The 19,307-nt window shown below is 42.5% G+C and overlaps 1 protein-coding gene across 2 annotated transcripts in view; it reads right to left on the reverse strand.

The window, feature by feature from the left end:
* Positions 1-550: 550 nt before the first annotated feature.
* VPS36 (vacuolar protein sorting 36 homolog) overlaps positions 551-19,307 on the reverse strand; it is an 83,405-nt gene continuing 64,648 nt past the window's right edge. The window contains exons 7-14 of one of the 2 annotated variants that reach the window (XM_029602780.1): positions 13,051-13,083; positions 12,882-12,959; positions 11,732-11,866; positions 11,347-11,412; positions 7,074-7,138; positions 3,955-4,039; positions 1,701-1,777; positions 551-1,612 (exon numbers count right to left, since the gene is read on the reverse strand). In XM_029602780.1, the coding sequence (XP_029458640.1) occupies positions 1,519-1,612; positions 1,701-1,777; positions 3,955-4,039; positions 7,074-7,138; positions 11,347-11,412; positions 11,732-11,866; positions 12,882-12,959; positions 13,051-13,083 (633 nt within the window). In that variant the 3' untranslated portion in view covers positions 551-1,518. The remainder of the gene's footprint in view (positions 1,613-1,700; positions 1,778-3,954; positions 4,040-7,073; positions 7,139-11,346; positions 11,413-11,731; positions 11,867-12,881; positions 12,960-13,050; positions 13,084-19,307) is intronic. The other variant, XM_029602781.1, reaches the window with a different exon arrangement.

Consider the following 19,307-nt stretch of genomic DNA (forward strand, 5'->3'; position numbering starts at 1 on the left):
CTACTCACAATTAGGCAGATTCAATAAAGATCACGGGAGAACGGGTGCTCCGTGTTGAACGCCCACTCTCCTGGGTGCGCGATCCTATATTTAAATGAGGGGTCACACTAAAAGGAGGCTCTAGGGACGATTACGCACCCCTAGCGCTTCCTTGGCCCAGGAGAGGTGGCTCTGTCAGCGGGTTCAGGAAACCGGTGCTCAATTTTACGAGTGTGTTTTCTGAATCCGCTGACAGCGATCGATTAGGAAAAAGGACACCTGTAAAATTGAGTGTCCATTCTCCTAACTGGACCGACTAGCACGTTTTTTTTTTTAATTATTATTTATTTATTTATTTTTTACATTTTTGGTTCCTCCAACTAGGAGGATATTAAGTCGGAGGGAGTACTGAAAAGCAGATTCTAGCATGCAGAATCATCCCCTCTGAATGCTTTCAGTTTTCCCTGGGTCAATGAGATTTCTCACGTATCCTCATTCATTTTACATTACTAAAATCCTAGGGACATTACGAACCAATGCATTTAAAATACAGACAACTTACATTAGGAAATATAACCAATGCAGGTTTTATAAAGAACAAGAACCTTGGGTGCAGTCATTTGCCACTGACTGCTTGAATATAGCCCAAATACGGCAGTCAATGCAGCATCTGAACAGTGGAGATTTGGGTATTGTTACACTCATTCACAACCACTCATGCACTGTATTACTTGCTCCAAAAGAGGATTTTTGTGGGCAGTTTTGGTGTGTCCACTGCGTCAAAACATATTTATCATCTTGCCCATTGTAAAGTTGCCCTATTTTGGAAGAGGATGGAAGCACCCTCTTTAAAATTTGTTCTCAATCGCTTGCATGAGATTTATAGGTTAAACAAAACAACAGTTATTCCAAAGAATCCCCTGTCTAAATTTTATGGTTTCCTTATGTTACTTGGCTTTCAGCAAACTTTTCAGTCTCAGATTAATCTGATGATGTACATATTGAGGTCTCACTTGTTTTATTATCTGATGATCATTTATTAAGTATACAGTATCTATACTTTTCTCTCTCTTTAATTTGACCCGTATCTTCATAGGTGGGGAAAGTGGGATGTGGGGGTGGGGGTGGGGATTGAAGGAGGGACTGCTGGGTTAATGAGTGTATAATACTTGTGTGATATCTGTTTTATTGCTGTTGTGGTGTTTTGCTGTTTTTGCTATGTGCATATCAAATAAAAACTTTAAACGAGAAAAAAAAACCCCCATTTATCATCTAATTCAACTCAATGTCCTTATGACTTTGACCACATAGTTTCTGTTATCTGATACCATCACTCTGTCTGCTCCAGATACTATAATGAAATGTTGGCATGGGCAGCTCCAGCACAAAGCAGAGTTCATTCACGGCCAATTGGTGAGGCAAAACCTCGTAGTGTCCGAAGCCTTCTCAGATGGTACCTGGACAGGTGACACTTCCAGTGCCTTTAATTGTACCTTGGCTTTGACAGTCATTTAAAAGGAGGACAAGCTGGCAAAGTCCTTAACCCTGTGTGAGGAACAAGTTTGGATAAAACCGCAAGCCTTCCACGGAGTCATCTCTGCAGAGGTGCCCCATCTTTTCAGCCAGAAGCAGCCTAAAAAGGGCAATGGAGATCTGGTGAAATGCCGAAGACAGGGCACAAGAACAGGAGAGAGAAAGCAAAGGCAAAGCCAAACATTTACCTTTCTTTGGCTAAAAGGACAGACATTCCCACAAGCTTGGCAAACTCTTCTGAGGTAAGGGAACTCTTCTCCGACACCTGGCACAGAGGAAATACTGCATTAGTACAGCGTTCCCACAAACCCTATTGTACTTTACTATCACTCTTACTATATTACTATTAACATGCAACAAAGGGTCCAGCTGACTTATTTCACTGCTAATAGTTATTGGCTTTCTGAAGGAATCCAATCCTATATCATACGTTTGCATCTGCAAGCACTTTCAGAGGCCAAACTGACTCCAGCTTTTAAAGGCCAGGCTGATCCAGTCCTGTTTTTACCTTCTGGCAAGCACAAATTTGTAGTTTTCACATCAAAGCAGAGCAGCAACATAAGCACATGGATGTCATACAGCAAAGCTGGGACTGGAGCAGTCTATCCTGAAAAACCTGGAATCAATTCTTAAGCTTAAGATGCTTTATGCACTGAAAACTGTGGATCTTATTTTTTCCCCCCCATTTCCATACTTAAAATTATAAAATACATCCAAATTCACAAACGTTGACCCTGCCCAGCAATATGGGTAGCAAGAAAACAGTTGTTGAAGAAAGAAACCCAAGTGGTCTGGTTACAAACACCAAACGTGAAGACTGACACTTAGCAATATCCACACTGCCACTATAGTGCTTTCCATCAGAAAACAATATCCAGATGAACCTCACTGCAATAACCATTTCCTCAGAATTAAATTGGAACTCTCTCTCACACCTGTTACACATCGCTGGACGAGGCTGTGCCATTTCTTAGAAAGAGCTCTCACACACCACTTCCAATGATATGAACATTTTCAATGAGGCTTTCTCCTCACCCTGTGCAAATACTGAAAAAACCGGCAACTCCACCCTCAGTAAAAATATATATATATATATAATAATAATAATAATAATAATAATAAAATACCAGCTTCACTCATGCCACCACCTCCAGCCTCAGACTTACTTTCCATCCTCCCTTCCTCGCTCTTACTTTCCATTCCTGCCCTGGCCCATCCCCCGCTGACAGGAGAGCTAAGCAGAGGGCCCTGCTCCTGTCTGCATTTTCTTTTTCTCTCCTTAATGATTTAAACAGCATACCATGTGGGGGAGAGAGAGGCGCTGGCGGCAGAAAGCAGAGTTTACAAGTTGCCGGGTCCCAGCGCAGATCTCCTGTCGGCAGAGACTGTGCTAACAGCAGCCCTTCAACCCTGTGAGCCATTGGGGGGGGGGGGAAAGAGGCAGCACTCGGCAGCAACTCTTCTTTGCTCCCCACCAGGCGGGAGGTGGCAGCAACTGGTTCCTTTGGCTCTATCACAACTGGTTCCTTTGGCTCTATCCTGGCGGATCTTCAGCCCAGCGGCCACATTGGGAGGGAGTGCGACCGCACGGGTTGCATATTCCAAAAGCTGGTCCGGAGGGAGAGGCTTTCTGGTTTTTTTCTCCTTGAAAAACAAAAATAGAACCCCTGGGGAGAGGAATCTGGCATCCTCTGATTTCCCAAGATCAGAATTGTGGTAATTAAAGCAGAGAGAAGCCTCAGAGGGGTTCACTCTTCCCAGTCACCCCCAATAAGAAACATTGCTAAACTCCCTTTGCCACAAAAAAAGTTCATTATGTCAGCAGATCTGGGGAGACAAAATGTTCCCCCAATCCATACCGTATCTGGATAAGAGCAACAACCTGTGTTACAATGGGGGAGCACTGGCACCTCCTTTCTGTCACTTTCAGCCTCTTTTACCTTTTATGATCCATGATCTGTCCTTTATTCACTTGTCAAAGAAATAAGGGCAAAGAAATAAACATTAAACAAGTGCTTCTGCCAACAGAACATTTACTATAACAATTTTTTCTCCTCTGAAACACACTGGAAAGAAACAAGACTTCAAGAGAAGGCCAGTGCATGAGGGGTGTTCACTGGATTAGAAGTGTCGACTATACGAGGAGCAAATGAGAAATGAACCTGTGCCATAAAACAGAAAAGCCCATATACACTGTCTCAGCTTTTCTTTAGACACTGCACTCCTGTTTCAGAGTACAGTGTTATTAGGGAGAATAATTCTCTTTAGTGTGTTTTCTGAAAACGCCACCTTGATTTCTCAGCAAGGAGCTCGAGGCTTAGGAAAATGCGCTGCTTCCTGTACCCGAAGGAGATGCTGGACTCTGCCTTTGGCACCCATTGTGTGCACGTTCCCAAAGCAGGCTGACTAGCGGGAGGGAGGGAAGGAGGGAGGTTCACCCACCGTCTCAAGAGCAGAGGCCACCATTTCCTCTTCATTGTGAGACTGCAGCTCAAGCACCATGACCCCACTGTCAAATACACGCAGCCTGCAAAGGGAGAATAGAGAGCACAAGTAAAAGAAGGAAAAGGCTGGGTTTTATTCTCTAGACAATGGCCAAAGGCATGCATTTTATAGACAGCACCTGCTCTGATACTTCCGGTAACACTCCTCACATTTGGAGAGAGCCAAGCGTAGAAACTTGGAAACCCAATGGAATAACGACAGCTGCAGGTACAACGTTTGAGAACTTTTTGGATTCACAAAAGATACGATGGAATACCAAATGTTTAGGTGTGGCTGTTAGACGAGAAAGATGCTGCTGTTCAGAATTAACAGAAAAAAATCTTTGCTATAACAAGGATACAGTGCTGACCGCACTGTATTAAATGCCTCTCAACTCTACATCTTTCCCTTTTGGTATTGCTCCGAGGAACACTTTCATATTTTTTTGTCCTACCAGATTTTATTTCTGGTCATTTAAAACTTATTTTTCTTTTAAATACTAGGTAACATCACCTTTATATTGTGACAAAAATCGCCTTCCTCGAGCCCATTCTTCAGTTGTTTATACTGCACTCATGCTTTACATGAATCAGAGTTTTAGTCACAAAATTCCCTGAAGAAAAAGTAGTAGGGTGCTTTTTCTTTAGCCAATTTTCAAAAAGGTCCATATTCAAAGGGTTTCTCTGGCTGACACCCCCTCCCCCATGGGTCATAGGGACCCTCATCCTCACTATATGCCACAGGGGATGGGGCCCTAGGTGCTCGGCCTATGTCCAGAGGTGTAGGCACCGATGGAACTGGACGGGGGACTAAAGTCCTCGGCGCCTCCGCCGGCCTCTGCAGAGCTTCCTCCTCGGAGGAACCAATGACAACCACTGTATTGGTAAGGGGAGGCCTTCGCATCCCGCCGGGCACCAGTGCCGTCCCAGGAACCGATGCCAGCTGGATTGGTAAGGCACCAATGAGCACGTTGAGCTTCTCCAGAAGTGGTACCAAGACGGGTGGCATCGACTCCAGTGCTGTCGGTGCCACAGGACCAAAGCCCTGCAGTGCCCGCTCCTCCTCCAGCTGGACTTGATGCTCCAGCTCCTCCTCAAACGGTGCCAATGCCAACACCGACTGGGAGGAAGGAGGGGTGGCCAGATCTTCTTCAGACATGCAAGGGGGATTAGTGACTGGCACCAGGATGGTGAAGACCGTCGTGCACCCCGGACAGCGATAGAGGATGGGCTCTCCTCACCACAGGGACGCTTCAGGGTCATCACGGCAAAAGCTGGTGCATCCCTGGGCCCGGCATCTTGCATTGAGGGGGACCGGTGCCAATGCTTCTTAGGCTTCCCTCGATGCTCGGCCCTGTCCTTCCCTGGTGCAGAGTCGAAGATGAACCTGGCATTCTCAGCCCAGAGGAGATACACAATGGTAGGTTGCCAGCACCCCATCCACCGATCTTGACAGAACTGATGTTCCCGCCTATGTCAATGGTGTGGTGTCCATTGGTGCAGCTCTGAGGTCCTTTGATGCCGATGGTTCGGACTTCCTCGACCCGAAGAGCTGAATCATCTTGTCGAATCAAAACTGATGTCCCTTTGGGGGTCATCTGGACACACAAGCGTCAACCTCGGACATCATGCGATGCCCCTAGGCAGTGATAGACATGGTCTTCGGGCACTGGGGGCATCGTTGAAAAGTGGACGTGGCCATGATGGGGTGAAACAAAAGGGTTGAAAGTCGGAACAATGGCAGTGGGCATCAATGGCCAGTGGGCACTGAGGCACCACTACCACGGGGGGGGGGGGGAATCAACTGCGAAAGGAAACTTAACCGAAACTCCTGACTGGGGACACTATGGGAGAGGCTGAGAGGGACCCGAATATGGATCAAAGAGGAAAAACCACAAAAAACCATGAAGAACAAGAATTTTCCACAAGGCAAAAAGCCGAGTTTTGAGCTCAATCAAACTGCGAGGCTCACAACTCCGCGGGAAAAAAAAAAAGAGAGACTGAAGAGAGATCCCTCGTGGACACTTAGTATAGGGCATGCTGGGCACGCTCAGTGTGCCTAGTCAAAGTTCTAGAAACCTTGACATAAGTTTTCTGCGCCAGGGCTCCATCTGATTATGTCGCCCATGTGTGAGGACTACCATCCTGCTTGTCCTCGGAGAATATATGTGATTTTCTTGCATGAATAGCAGTGTTCCGTGTACAAAATATTTAAAGTGAGAGGAGGTGTATTTTGAGAGTTCATTGTAATATACAACACATCCAATGCTTGGATGGAGTAGAGCTGGCTGTCTGCAGCTGAGGTCAGGTTCAGAGATGAATGATTTCATGTTCTACCCTTATTCAATATTTATAAGGGAAGTGCAATACCATCCCCCTATAGACCAATGTATGGCAGCCCCAGAATTAGTTTCAGAAATACATTTATGTTCAGAAAATATCTCATCTGTAGATGATATTGTGAGACTGGGGCAGCAGAGTGACTCACCCAGAGCACGTCAGACTTCTGACCGCTAAGTGCTGGCTTATTTTGGTGCATCCAAGAGGAAGGAGTCCCAATGTGGCCACCAATTCTGCCATAGCACCTCAAACAGCGACTTCGTGAGGCCATTCTATGTAGTGTACTCCACTTGGAGTGCATCTCTAAATGCAATTAGCAGTACATAGATGTAAAAATAAATGAGCTCTGCTCTCACCCATGAAAACAGCCCTGTTCATTTATTCAGCTCTACACACTCAGACATACATACAAACCGAAAAACGGGAGCAGGAGACTGGTAATTAATCAGGTCTGTGCACTGCTCTTGGCAAACCCCACGGTAGATTTTCACTCATGGGGTTTGCAACAATAATGAAAACAAAAGTACTGGGGGAGAACAGTTTTGCTTTCATCGCTACCTAAGATGAAATCACCCACAGAGATTTAGACACAGAATATGAGGGCAGTGCATGCATATTCATTTCGGATATCCTGAAAACCAGGCTGGTTTGTGGCTCTCGAGGACTGAAGTTGGCCACCCCTGTACTACTCGATCTCTCGCGTCATAACCACAGTCTTGGGCTCCTCCAAAGGCCTACCTTAAGGGCAGCTTCAATGCTTCCAACATCTTGCAGGCATTCACTAAATCTTCTGGTGACAGTAACTGTTAGAAATAAAAATATGAATTAGGAAAGGACAAAATTCAACAACTCACACCCATTTAGATAGGGAATATGTAACTCATACACCATCCATATCCATTTTCTTCTGCTGCATTCAACATCGCTAGCAATTCATTAGCTGTGGTCATGCCACTGTGCAAGAATGGGCACATGTGAAAAGCTAGCTGGATGATCTACTTACCACAGCCAGAAAATAGTATAGAGCTAAAAATGTATCCATACACATTATACAGGATAGGAAATAAAGGAGGACTGTCATAACATGCAGGATTTACGCAAAAGAAACAAAAAAAAACCATATTCAGTAAGCTGGCAAGTGGACAAGTTATTTGGCTGAACTTATGTGAATAACATCATAGATATTCAGCAGGACAGGTTTCCTATTGAATATATTCAGCTAACGTTATCCAGGTAACCTAAACGGCAACATCTGAATATAACTGGCTAAGTATAAAAGTTATCTGGATATATGAACCTGGGTAACTTTAACCAGCTATATTTTGAATATAGTCAGTTAAGGTTAAGTACCAAAAAAAACCAAAAACCCACCTTTGGGCTAGCAGATCCAATCTTCTAGTCTTCCATCCCCCCCAAAGTCAGTAAGAATGGTCAGGTAAATTAACTCTACTCCAGAATGTCTCTGAATCTCCTCCAAGTTAGCCGAATAAAAAACATCCACATAACTACTTAGTCAGATAACTTGGAGGGGGTAGGAGCACAGGAATTTTGAAAACCAGCAGTTTGTCTAGCTAATTCCCGAATGTAGACGGACACATCGTTTGAATATTGACCCCCAAATTTCTAACCGCTGTCCCCCTAAAAAAAAAAAAAGTGAAAGAGAAAAGGCTGGCTAATAAAAGAACATAAGAACATGCTGGGTCACACCAAGGTCCATGGAGCCCAGCATTCTATCTCCAGCAATGGCCAGTCCAGGTCACAAGTACCTGGCAGATCCCATAAAGTAGATCTATTTCTTCTTACTCATTCCCAGGCATTGCGATAGCTTTCCTTAGTCTACCTGGCTAATAATAATGTGTTATGGCCCTTCCCCTAGGAACTCGTCCAAACCTCTTTTAAACTCTACTGTGCTAATCGCCGTGACCATGTCCTCTGGCAACAGATTCCACAGCTTGATTGTGCGCCGAGTGAAAAAAGTACTAAGATTTGTTTTGAATCTGCTGCTTGTTGGCTTCACGGACTGTCCCCTTGTTTAGCATTTTTGGAAAGGGCAAATAACTGTCCTTGATTTATCCATTCCACCCTTCCTCTGCACCTTGTCTTGCTCAGCTATGTCGTTTTTGAACTAGAAAAGGCGCCGAGGAGGGTTACAAAAGTGAGAACGGGAATGGAAAGGTTCTCCTATGATGAAAAGCCACACAGGTTACGGCTCTTCAGCTTAGGAGGCACGGCTGAGGGGGACATGACAGAAGTTTATAAAATAATGAGTGGGGTGGAATGGGTAAATAAAGGACGGTTAACACATTTTCTTTTTGTTAATTCCCATTTTTATCTGCCACCAATTAGACATTGGACTTCTTCTGAGTAAACGCTGGATGTTCTGAAAACCCTTCTCTTCCTACTCTGTCTAATGCGTACGGATAGATTTCTGCTGGATTTACCGCTGGGCTCCCATTGCTTTGTATTTATGTTGCCTCTCTTTGGTTGCTGCCTGGAACTCAGAATACCAGGCACCAAACAACTCTACTTTTCAGACAGCCATGTTCTTTACTGTACACTTACGGATTACATTTGGAGAGCTCTGTGGTCTTTCATCGTATACTGAACCTTTTTCATTTTAGAGCATGCAGCTGTGCAGCGCAAATCCACCTTCTGTTGTACAGTTTTAATTTTTATATATATGTGTGTAAGGCCAACTAGGCCTCACCATATTCTTAAAATTTGGAAACTTCCAGCAATGGGAGAGTTCCAGGGATGTGTAACCAACTATTGAGCGATGGCTAGGGTCCATCCCCTGTAGGGTGGGTCACTGGTCTGCATCTATAAATGGGGACTCTGGGAATTGCTGGTAGCGGTGGTCGACAAAGGGAGCGAGGGAAAGGCAGCAGGAGCTGTGGCTCTCCTAGCTCCAGCAAGGGAAAGGGGGTTTTGCCTTTCCTTTCTACTGGGAGGAATGTTCTCTCTCGCAAGTGGGTAGAGGGATTCCAGGAGGGCTCCAGAGTCTGCAGTGCCATGGAAGGCATCTGTCCCCAAGTCTCAGGGGTGGAACAGCTTGTGAGGGGGGGGGGGGGCTGAAGACATCAACCAGGTATTTTGCCAAACTTTCCAAGAAGGAGAGGAGTCGTCTCCAGTTCCTGAGAGGTTTGAAGGGAGAAATTACCGTACTGGGAGCAAGAGGAGGACCTGGTTTTCCTACCTTTTGACCCAAGAGGCAGAAAATACTGCATTTTCGTGTTACAGGCTGCTCGACGCTCTACTGTCTTTTTCTCTATTTGCACATTTCAAAACTTTTACTTTCACCCGCAGTGAAGCACGTTTTTGGTTTGGAACAGCACCCATCGCGTGTGGACTTTTTATTTTATTGAGAGACTGTGTAAGCGATCTCCTTGGGTCTTACAAGTTTAGCTGCCCCCATTAGAGGATCCTGATCTGGGATTGCAGTCAGGTTTTCCTCAACCCTGCAGCCCCTGAAGATGGCCGCTTGCTTTCTACAGGGAGCTCCCCAAGAAAAGGGGGTTACATACACGGGCACATAAATGTGTTCAAAGGCATGGGAGATCACACATGCACATAGCAAGCAAGAAAAACTACTACTACTACTACTACTACTACTACTGCATTATTTGTATTTATTGTGCATTTAGCTTGTACCTTATCATTGGTAGATCAGGGTGATCTCCATTAAGGTACAGCAAGTATTACTCATAGTACAATGTACTCACAGATTACACAGGGCCTAATTTACTAAGGATTTTTTTCACATGCTGTGTCTATGGGCAAAAAAAAAGCTGAGGTCGATATTCAAAAGATTTGTCCAGCTAACTTTGGGAGTTAGCCAAACAAATCTTTGGAGTTAAAATTCTACCCCCGCCTTTCTGCTCAAGGGTTACATTTTGTCTAAGATAATTGTTGTCCACACAAAAATTTATTTGCATAAAAAAGAGGCAGTCTGGAGGCAATCCTGGGGGTATGGCAAAACTCTCACCGGCCAGCATGGATAGTCAGCGCCGGCTGGATAAAGTTAGGCAGAGAAGTCTAAACGTGGTGAAGACCTATCCAAAAATTATCCGGATAACTTTATTCAGGTGCATTCAGTGGGAGCCTCATCTGGATAAGTCCCACTGAATATCTGGATGAGGCTGTCTGGATAACTTTTCCACTCACAGGCTTGCTGAATGCAGGCCTCTTAACAAATAAGACCCATAATGAACAAACTCCTCTTTATTACCAAAAGCAACTCACTCAGCACCCACAGTGCTTAGAAATTTAGAATAAAATTAACAAAAGGGCATTATACATAGACCAACTGCAATGAACAAGTGAAAGGTCTCTGCTGTGGCTAAGATCTTACAGTGTGCGTGTGCCTATTTTTTTTTGCTATCAATATTCTCCTCTGAGTAAGCAATCATCTGGGATGGAACCGGTTGGCATGGCGCTCACAGGTGCAGCCAGCATGCCCCTATGCATTAGGGACAAATGTCTCCTTCAAATGACTTTTTACCTCAGCCATTTTGTTCTGCTGTTCAATACACCCACCCACTAAGCTAAGATATTTGAATTCATGTATTTACTGGTGTCTTTCATACATCACACAGACGATCAGGGTTGCCAACTCATGAAAATATTATTTCACTGAGCTTTTCAGGTTTTTACTGACAACCTAATTTTCTTTTACTGAGACACATTTTATGTTGCCATTTTGTGCACAGATGGTCTTTCCTTGCAGAGAATCACCCCTTTGTGCACCAAGAAATGGTCCTGGACTCCTGAATAGTACAGCCTGGCAGGGCTGGGCCCACAGCACAAGACATATAAGCCTGTCACGCAGGTTGTTTTTACTAACATGAAATTATTTTTAAAGATGGGATGTTTTCTGTTCGTTTTATTTTAATGTTAGTAAATTTAGTGACAGTTGGCAACCCTGCTAATTAAGTAAGAGAAATTCTAATTAATTTGTTCTATCAAAACACAATGTTTACTTTCTACAGAACAGCTGCACGTCACCACATACCTCCATTCCTCGAGCTCGATTTACTAGACAGTATACCTCTGTGAGAGACATTATTCCCCCTCGCTCCTGTGTGAATATAAAAAATGTATTAGGACTTAATAAAATGCATCAGGATCAATTAAAATAAAGAACAGCCTCGCTTGACAAAGAAATCACCAGTCCCTACCAATTCCAGTCCAAGTTTCCTTTTTATAGTTTACATAGTAGGGATGCCATCCCCTGAACCAAGACTAGGCCCTGATTTTACAAATAAGCGCCAGCAAATGTGGTGACATTTCACCTTTTATGTAAGTACAATCAAGTCACTTTTCTTTAGATTATACTCTCTCACAGTACTTTCAGCTCACATTGTAGACACCTCAAACTGCAAAGTACAGGGATTTACCTCCAGAGGGGTCTGCAGCATGTCAGCCAGCTGTTTTGCCAGTTGCATATGGTAATGGGTTCCAGAGCCATAGGTTTCCCTGGTGACGGGATTAGCTATGCCCATGCTTAGCAAGTAGGACTTGAACCTAATAGTCTAATTACAATGAGAAAAGAAATCATTAAGGATACCAACAAGTCTGAGATGGAAGAATTCCCAAAAGTACATAACTTTAGATTCAGTTATTAAAACGACTGAAACCCCTTTTGGATATCACAGATTTTAGATTTGTTCTTCAAACATTGTTGTTTCCATGTTTTGACTACTGTAACTCTCTCCTATTGGGACTGCCAGATTCATCATTGTGTCAATTACAATTGTTGCAGAACTCTGCTGCCCATTTGTTAATGGATTGCAACAAATTTGATCATATTATGCCAGTTCTTGCAAAATTGCATTGGTTACCCATCCAAAAACTAATGAACCAGGTTGGTGCTCCCTGGCTTGACACAGCGTTAAGGATATATATTCTCATGAGAAATTTAAGATCACAATATAAAGGAATCCTTGAGATTCCATTGATTAAACAGACACACCTTGATGAGATTAGAGATCAAATAGGTGATCCAATATTATGGAATAACATGCCTGTCAGATTAAGAACTGAAATCACCACTACTACTTTTAAAATACTTTTTAAAACTTGGTTATTTAACAGGTATTTTGGAAACAGCACTAGATGAAACTTTACAGATTAGGAAGTAAAATACATTACCATCTTCTAGACAGCATGGATATTATTGATTTGTTAGCTTGACTTTTTTTTCTTAATTTTTATGTATATACCATTTGGGACTGTAATCCGTATTGACCCTCTGTGATAATACGGTATAGAAATGTTGCTAAATAAATAAATATATCTTGAACTGAAGCAGACAGTTGTTCAGAGGACATCTGGACAGCACACCCTTACATAATGCATACAGTATACCCAATTTCTCCTTAGCCGGCTACAATGCATGTTGAATCAGAAGTTTCATTCTGAAAATGCGCCCTTTTTCAAAGCAAGGGATGCCAGCTCCATTCAACGCTGCCATCCAAAGAGGATGGCTGGAAGATTTAGCTTAAAAGAGGTCATTTGTTAAACTTTAAAACCCCTGCTTTCATTTACCTCATCTTCCGTGATGTCCCCTTGTTTTTCTTTAATTTTATTAGCAATGGATTTGGACAACTCTACCATTTCCTTAGCCTGTCAGGGAAAAAGAAAAGGGAAGCACCTAAGAACCTCACCTCTAGATACATTATCATGGAAACAGCAGAAAGCAAAAGATAAATCTTACCTTGTCCATCAGGTTACTTAGGTCTTCAAAAGCCTACAACAAACAATAAAATTGGTACATTATAAGTACAAAAAAAAAAGACTACATGGAAATAAAGTTTAGATGTTCTTCTTGAATTTAGAAACGCATCCTGAAAGTTGATACCTTCATAAAATTCAAAGATCCTACAACATGGCACATACTGAAAAGACTTAAACATGAAAATAAACTGAGAACACAAATAAACTGCAATTTGATGAAAAAGAGACCAGAAGAATTTGACGCTGGTGCTGGGCCTGCAGCACGTCAGATCTGAAGCCTAGACAGCTTCCCTTGCTGTCATGACAGGTTACATGACCACACAATCAATCAGAAACACTTATCTTCAGAGAATCTGCATCTCATTACAGGGACCAAGCACTGGCAGAGCACTCACGGATTTCCACTGAAGTCAGGAGCTGTGTAGTGATCTGCATGCTGTTACATGTTCCTTACGGGGCTGCTGTTACTCCTAGGATGTGCAGAGTTATACGACCAACCATCTCTTCCCAAATCCTCCTGTCACATGCAGAGATGGGGGTCCACCTGTCAAAGAAGGGGTGCAACGGGCTCCCGAACAGACTGGCAAACCTAGTGAGGGGGCTTTCAAACTAGGGCTTTGTCCATCCATCCCTAGTGATTCTATGGGCCCGATTTTAAAAAGCATTTACATGCTTAAAACTCGTTTTTACTTGGGTAAATGCACTTTACTCGAGTAAGTGGACTTTTGAAAATTGCTAAAATATATGCCACTGAATTGTCCATAGGATTTACCCACGTGAGTGCATTTTACACATAGTAAATAACTTTTGAAAATGGCTATGACAGTAGTTACACATTTACTTGTATAAATCCTTTTGAAAATTCATCTGTAAGGAAAGTAAAAGTTCTCAGGTAAGTACATTTTTAACACTTGTAGAGAAATGGTAAAAAAAAAAAGGGCAACATCTGGAATACTAGCGACGGTATAGAAAATAAAGTCCCAGATGTAGAGGCAGTCATGGAAGAGGCTCACTTGGATACAGTGGCAGTTACAGAGATGTGTGACACAGAGAACCAGGACTGGAATACTGTTATATCAGGCTATAATCTAACTTAGGAAAGACAGGATAGGAAGAAAGGGAGGAGACGTGGCACTATATATATAAAAAATAATATTAAAGCAACAGATCTGCAGGGCTTACGAGGTAGACAGGAGGCCCTGTAAGTTAATCTGCGAACAAAATGATAAAGGGGATGGAACAGCTCCCCTATGAGGAAAGACTAAAGAGGTTAGGGCTGTTCAGCTTGGAGAAGAGATGGCTGAGGGGGGATATGATAGATCTAGAATGGTTAAATGTGAATTGTTTGTTTACTCTTTCAGATAATAGAAGGACTAGGGGGCATTCCATGAAGTTAGCAAGTAGCACATTTAAACTAATTGGAGAAAATTCTTTTTCACTCAATGCACAATTAAATTCTGGAATTTGTTGCCAAGGGATGTGGTTAGTGCAGTTAGTGTGGCTGGGTTTAAAAAAAGATTTGGATAAGTTCTTGGAGGAGAAGTCCATTAACTGCTATTAATCAAGCTGACTTAGAAAATAACCACTGCTAAGAATTACCTCTTATAAGTTTATGTTATTTTTTGCCTAAGAAAAGTCTGGCTGTGAATACATTGGAGTTACTTTTTCAAGGTAATCTTACCAATTTCTTAGAAAACTCTGAAAGAATAATAGATAGGGGGTACTACTTGTTACCTTTCAGAATTTTTCTGACCTTAATAAGGTTATGAAAAAATACTTTTCTGCTTACCCCATATCTTTTTGCGAAAATTTGGTAAACATTTTTCCAGATCTATCATATGCTACACAGCAAAAAAGAAAAGAATTTTTGGTCTTCCGGCAGGAAGTGATTTCTATGGGCTTTTCCTATACCCTGAGATTTCCTTGCAAATGTGTGTTAAAAAAAGAACAGGATGTTTTTGTGTTTTTCTCACCTGATCAGTTGAAAAATTTTATTGAACAAAGAAGAATAGTCACCTCTTCCCCACTTTCTAGTGAATAGGAAATTAATATTCAGAGCTTAACTGTGGTTAATGTAATAAAAGTATGTTGTCTTTATTTAATAGCTCCCTTTTTTACAGAGCCTCTGTTTATATTATGATGATGGGTAACTTTTCTGTTGATGATAAAATAATAAGGAAGAATTATGGAATTATTGTTGGATGAATCATAATAATGTAATCCTACTATTTGTTTCCGTATTAATTTGGAAAAAATCAATAAAGATATAATTATTAAAAATAAATAAATAAATAACCACTGCTATTACTAGCATCAGTAGCACAGGATATACTTACTTTTTATGTACTTGTAACCTGGATTGGCCTCTGTTGGAAACAGGATGCTGGGCTTGATGGACCCTTGGTCTGACCCAGTATGGCAATTTCTTATGTGAATGGAAAATTGATTTATATTGGTGTAATATACAGACCTCCTTTGCAGGCAGAAGAAATAGATATAGATTTAATTGAAGACATTAAAAAAAACTGCTATGAAAGGGAGGTGATATTACTAAGTGATTTTACTCTGCCAGCTATTGATTGGGACATCCCGACTGTGGTGTCATCTAGAAGCAGGGAGGTCTTGGATTGTATGCAAAAAGAGCAGTTCTGGCAACTAGCAACAGAACTAACACATGAAGCAATATTGGATCTGGTGATTACAAATGGGGAGAGTATTTCTGATGTCATAGTGGGGGATCACTTGGGTTCCAGTCAGGGATGGTGCTCCCATTAGATAAACTAGGCAGTTGCCTAGAGCGCCAACATTTTGGGTGCGGCAAATTCCATCCAGCTCAAGGCCCAGAGCCAATACTGCCAAAGAAGGGAGTGCTATGCTGGGGCTGCCGCCAATAGGTAAGTTGGGATTGGGGGGCATGGGATTCATGGCCGAAGGTTCGTCTAGAGCACCAAGTACTCGTGCCGACCTTGATTCAGTGATCAGTGGATGGTGTGGTTAGAGCACAGGCAAGATGGTTCATTCAAAGGCCAGGTCATTGGCTTCAGGAAAACTAACTCTGTTAAGATAGGGGAATTGTTAGCTGGATGGGATAAGCTAGGGGAAGTATAAAAGCAGTGAGTAAAACTAAAAGGAAAAATTATATGGGCAACAAACCTTTTTAGTTAGGAAAGTAAATCAAGTTAAAAGGAAAGAGAGAGAAACCACTGTGGTTTTCTAAAGAAATGGCAGAGAAGGTAAGGGAAAATTTGTTAGTGTTCATAAAACTATAAGGGATCTCAGAAAGAGGAAAACCAGGCAAAAATATCTGCAGAAGCTAAGAAAGCAGTCAGAAAAACAAAGGTGCAGCTGGAAGAAAAAATAGTCAATCCCTTAAGAGAGGGCAACTAGACTTTTTATTAGTAACAGGAGAAAATGCAAAAATGGGATTGTAAGGCTCAAAGGAGAAAGTGGAATTTCTTAACAAATATTTCTGTTCAGCGTTCCCGAAGGTCTTGGAGAAGCACCACAGATAACTGCTGCATATAGGAATGGAAGCGAGGCAGATCTTAATCAATTTTCAAAAGACTGTGTTTGCGAGAAGCTATCAAAACTAACATTAGATAAAGCAGCAGGGCACAACGCGATACATCTGAGGGTGTTAAGGGAATTTAGAGATGTCCTGGCAGCTCCGCTGGCTGACCTTTTCAATGCTTCTTTAGTCAGGAGTAATTCCAGAATCTCCTCTGCTGCGAGCGGCTTAGGCTCCGCTCGCGGTCCCACATGGCTGCTCTTCAGCGCCCCCTAAGGGTCAGTGCCTGAAGCGACCACCTAGTTCAACTAATAGGATGCGCCAGCCCTGCTGAGAACTATAGGCCAGTTAGACTGACCTCTGTGGTGAGCAAATTAATTCAATCACTGCTGAAACAGAGCGCAGTGATATTTCTGAAATCCAATTACAAGATCCGAGACAGCATGGTTTTACCAGAGATAAATTTTGTTAGATGAATCTGATCAATTTCTTTGACTGGGAGACTAGAGAGTTGGATCAAGGGAGAGCACTAGATGTAGTGTACTTGGATTTCAGTAAGGTCTTTGACACAGGTCCACATAGGGCACCTTTAAGCAAACTGTGAACCCTAAGTATGGACCCTAAAATGACCAATTGGTTGAATGGAAGGCAATAAAAAAGTAAAGTGGTAAACTGAGTTCTCCCTGAGGAAAGGGGGCTTAACGGTGGCGTGCCACAAAGATCGGTCTTTGGTTTGGTTCTCTTTAGCATTCTTGTAAGTGATACAGTGGAAAGGATTCTGGGAAAGGTTTGTCTTTTTTCCCCCCGATACTACTAAAATCTGCAACAGGATAGATCTCCTGGAAGGTGTGAAAAACATGAGAAGGAATCCAGTGAAGCTTGAGGACTGGTCTAGAGTCTAGCTGTTAATAATTAAAATAAAATGTGAGAAAAATACATTGGCTTAGTAAAAATTGTCCCCTTAGGTTCCTAAATGTAGGCACTCAGCTTTTTTGAATATCAGCTTCGAAGTTACTACATGGAGGGAAGCAAACAGAGGTGGGTCTTAGTTTTATTTAGATTTAACTCATGGCTTTTCATTGCTAGGTTAAGGCGATTCAGGTGTTGCAGGTATTTCCCTGTCCCCAGAGGGCTTACAGCCTACATCAATGGCCAGAGGCAGTGAAAGTCTTCCGTGAGAACACCTTTTCTGTCGTCACCGTTATGCCTTTATCAGCAGCTGCTCTGGTGCTGGAAAGGTCACAAGTGTTTGACTGATGCTTTATTTGGAGTAAAAACATGGAAGGTGTGTGCTGAGCTTGGTCTTTACATATGTTTTTGAGTCTAGTCAAGGCAACAGGATGGATTTAACCTCAGGGAGTGTCTACTTTTGGCAAAAAACACAGACTCACAGCTCCCTCTAAGAAGGAAAGGTTCAGAAGTGACAGGAAATAGCAATATACTGCAAGCTCTAGCACAAGAATTCATGGCCTGTAAAGTTAGCTTGACAAGACATGATTTATAAGTGAGAAATTGGAACACAATTAAAGGTTTTAGGTTGGCCAGGATGCTTCGCTGATCAGCATACTGAGTTTTTGTATTATATGGGGAGGGGACGGCTTTTTTTTTTTTGGGGGGTGGGGAATCAGGCACTATGTCCTGGCAATTTTTAAATTATTTTCAGAGGTGGGCAATGAGGCCTGCTTGCCTGAGAGGGGTTGGGATATTTATTTGCACTTAGGCTATAGGATTAAAATTTATCTGGGTAACCTTCAGTCGTGTGTATTCGGTGGGCCACCTGTCCCACTGAATATCTGGCTAAACGTTATCCAAGGAACTCCCGCTAGTCTGCTCACTATGAATCTCTATGTTTTTATATTGATGTCACCTACAATTTTTCTGAAAATCAGACAACTTGGAAACTGAAACAAGCTTGCTCTCTTCCTGCTGAGCTTGGCTACTCTCTCTCATGCTGCGATGTTTTCTGTGATTACAGAAAGAAATGGGGGAGAACTAAAATTATGTCTTTGGTGGGAACTGCATCAAAACATTCCAATGGAAGGTACAGAGACAAAGTGCTGAGCACCACTCTAATGGGGCAATATTCTAAAGTTTTTACATTGGTAAACACGTGTTTATCCATAGGAAAATGCAGTTTGAAAATTGCTCCCCCCAATATTGTATCTTGGTAAAATACCTCTACTCACATAAAAGCGTGGGTGGGGTTAGGGCAGGGAAGGAAAGGGTGTGCAGTAGAGGTAATTTTTAAAGGAGTTACACGTGTACAAGTAGCAATTTTCAAAAGCTGTTTTACGCGCGCGTAAATCCTTTTGAAAATTATTTCCAAAGATTGTACTTTGAAAATCACTGTGTGTGGCTTTCAGGGGCAAAGTATGGACAGACAAAGCACTCATGCTGTGCGCGCTGCCCACATTTTCAAACCCTGTGAGGAGCTTCCCTTTGAAAATAAGCTTGCAGTACTGCAGGCTTGCAAGCACAGTAGACAGAATCAAAATTATGCTGTGTAAGGGGGTAATTTTGTAACATCACACATAAGCGAGCTGGCAAATATGAACAGAAGGTACAATTTTCAAAGCGGACCTACGCGCATAAATTCGCTTTTAAAATTATCCCGGCAAAGCTACGAGAACAGAATTACCCCTGCTGTTTGACAAGCATAGTTTGGCAGACAGAATTTACGTGTGAACTTTTTAAAATCAAAATGTATGTATGGAAGGGCCCAACCCCAC

The sequence above is a fragment of the Rhinatrema bivittatum genome, chromosome 5 (genome assembly GCF_901001135.1).
Source record: "Rhinatrema bivittatum chromosome 5, aRhiBiv1.1, whole genome shotgun sequence".
NCBI classification, from domain to species: Eukaryota; Metazoa; Chordata; class Amphibia; order Gymnophiona; family Rhinatrematidae; genus Rhinatrema; species Rhinatrema bivittatum.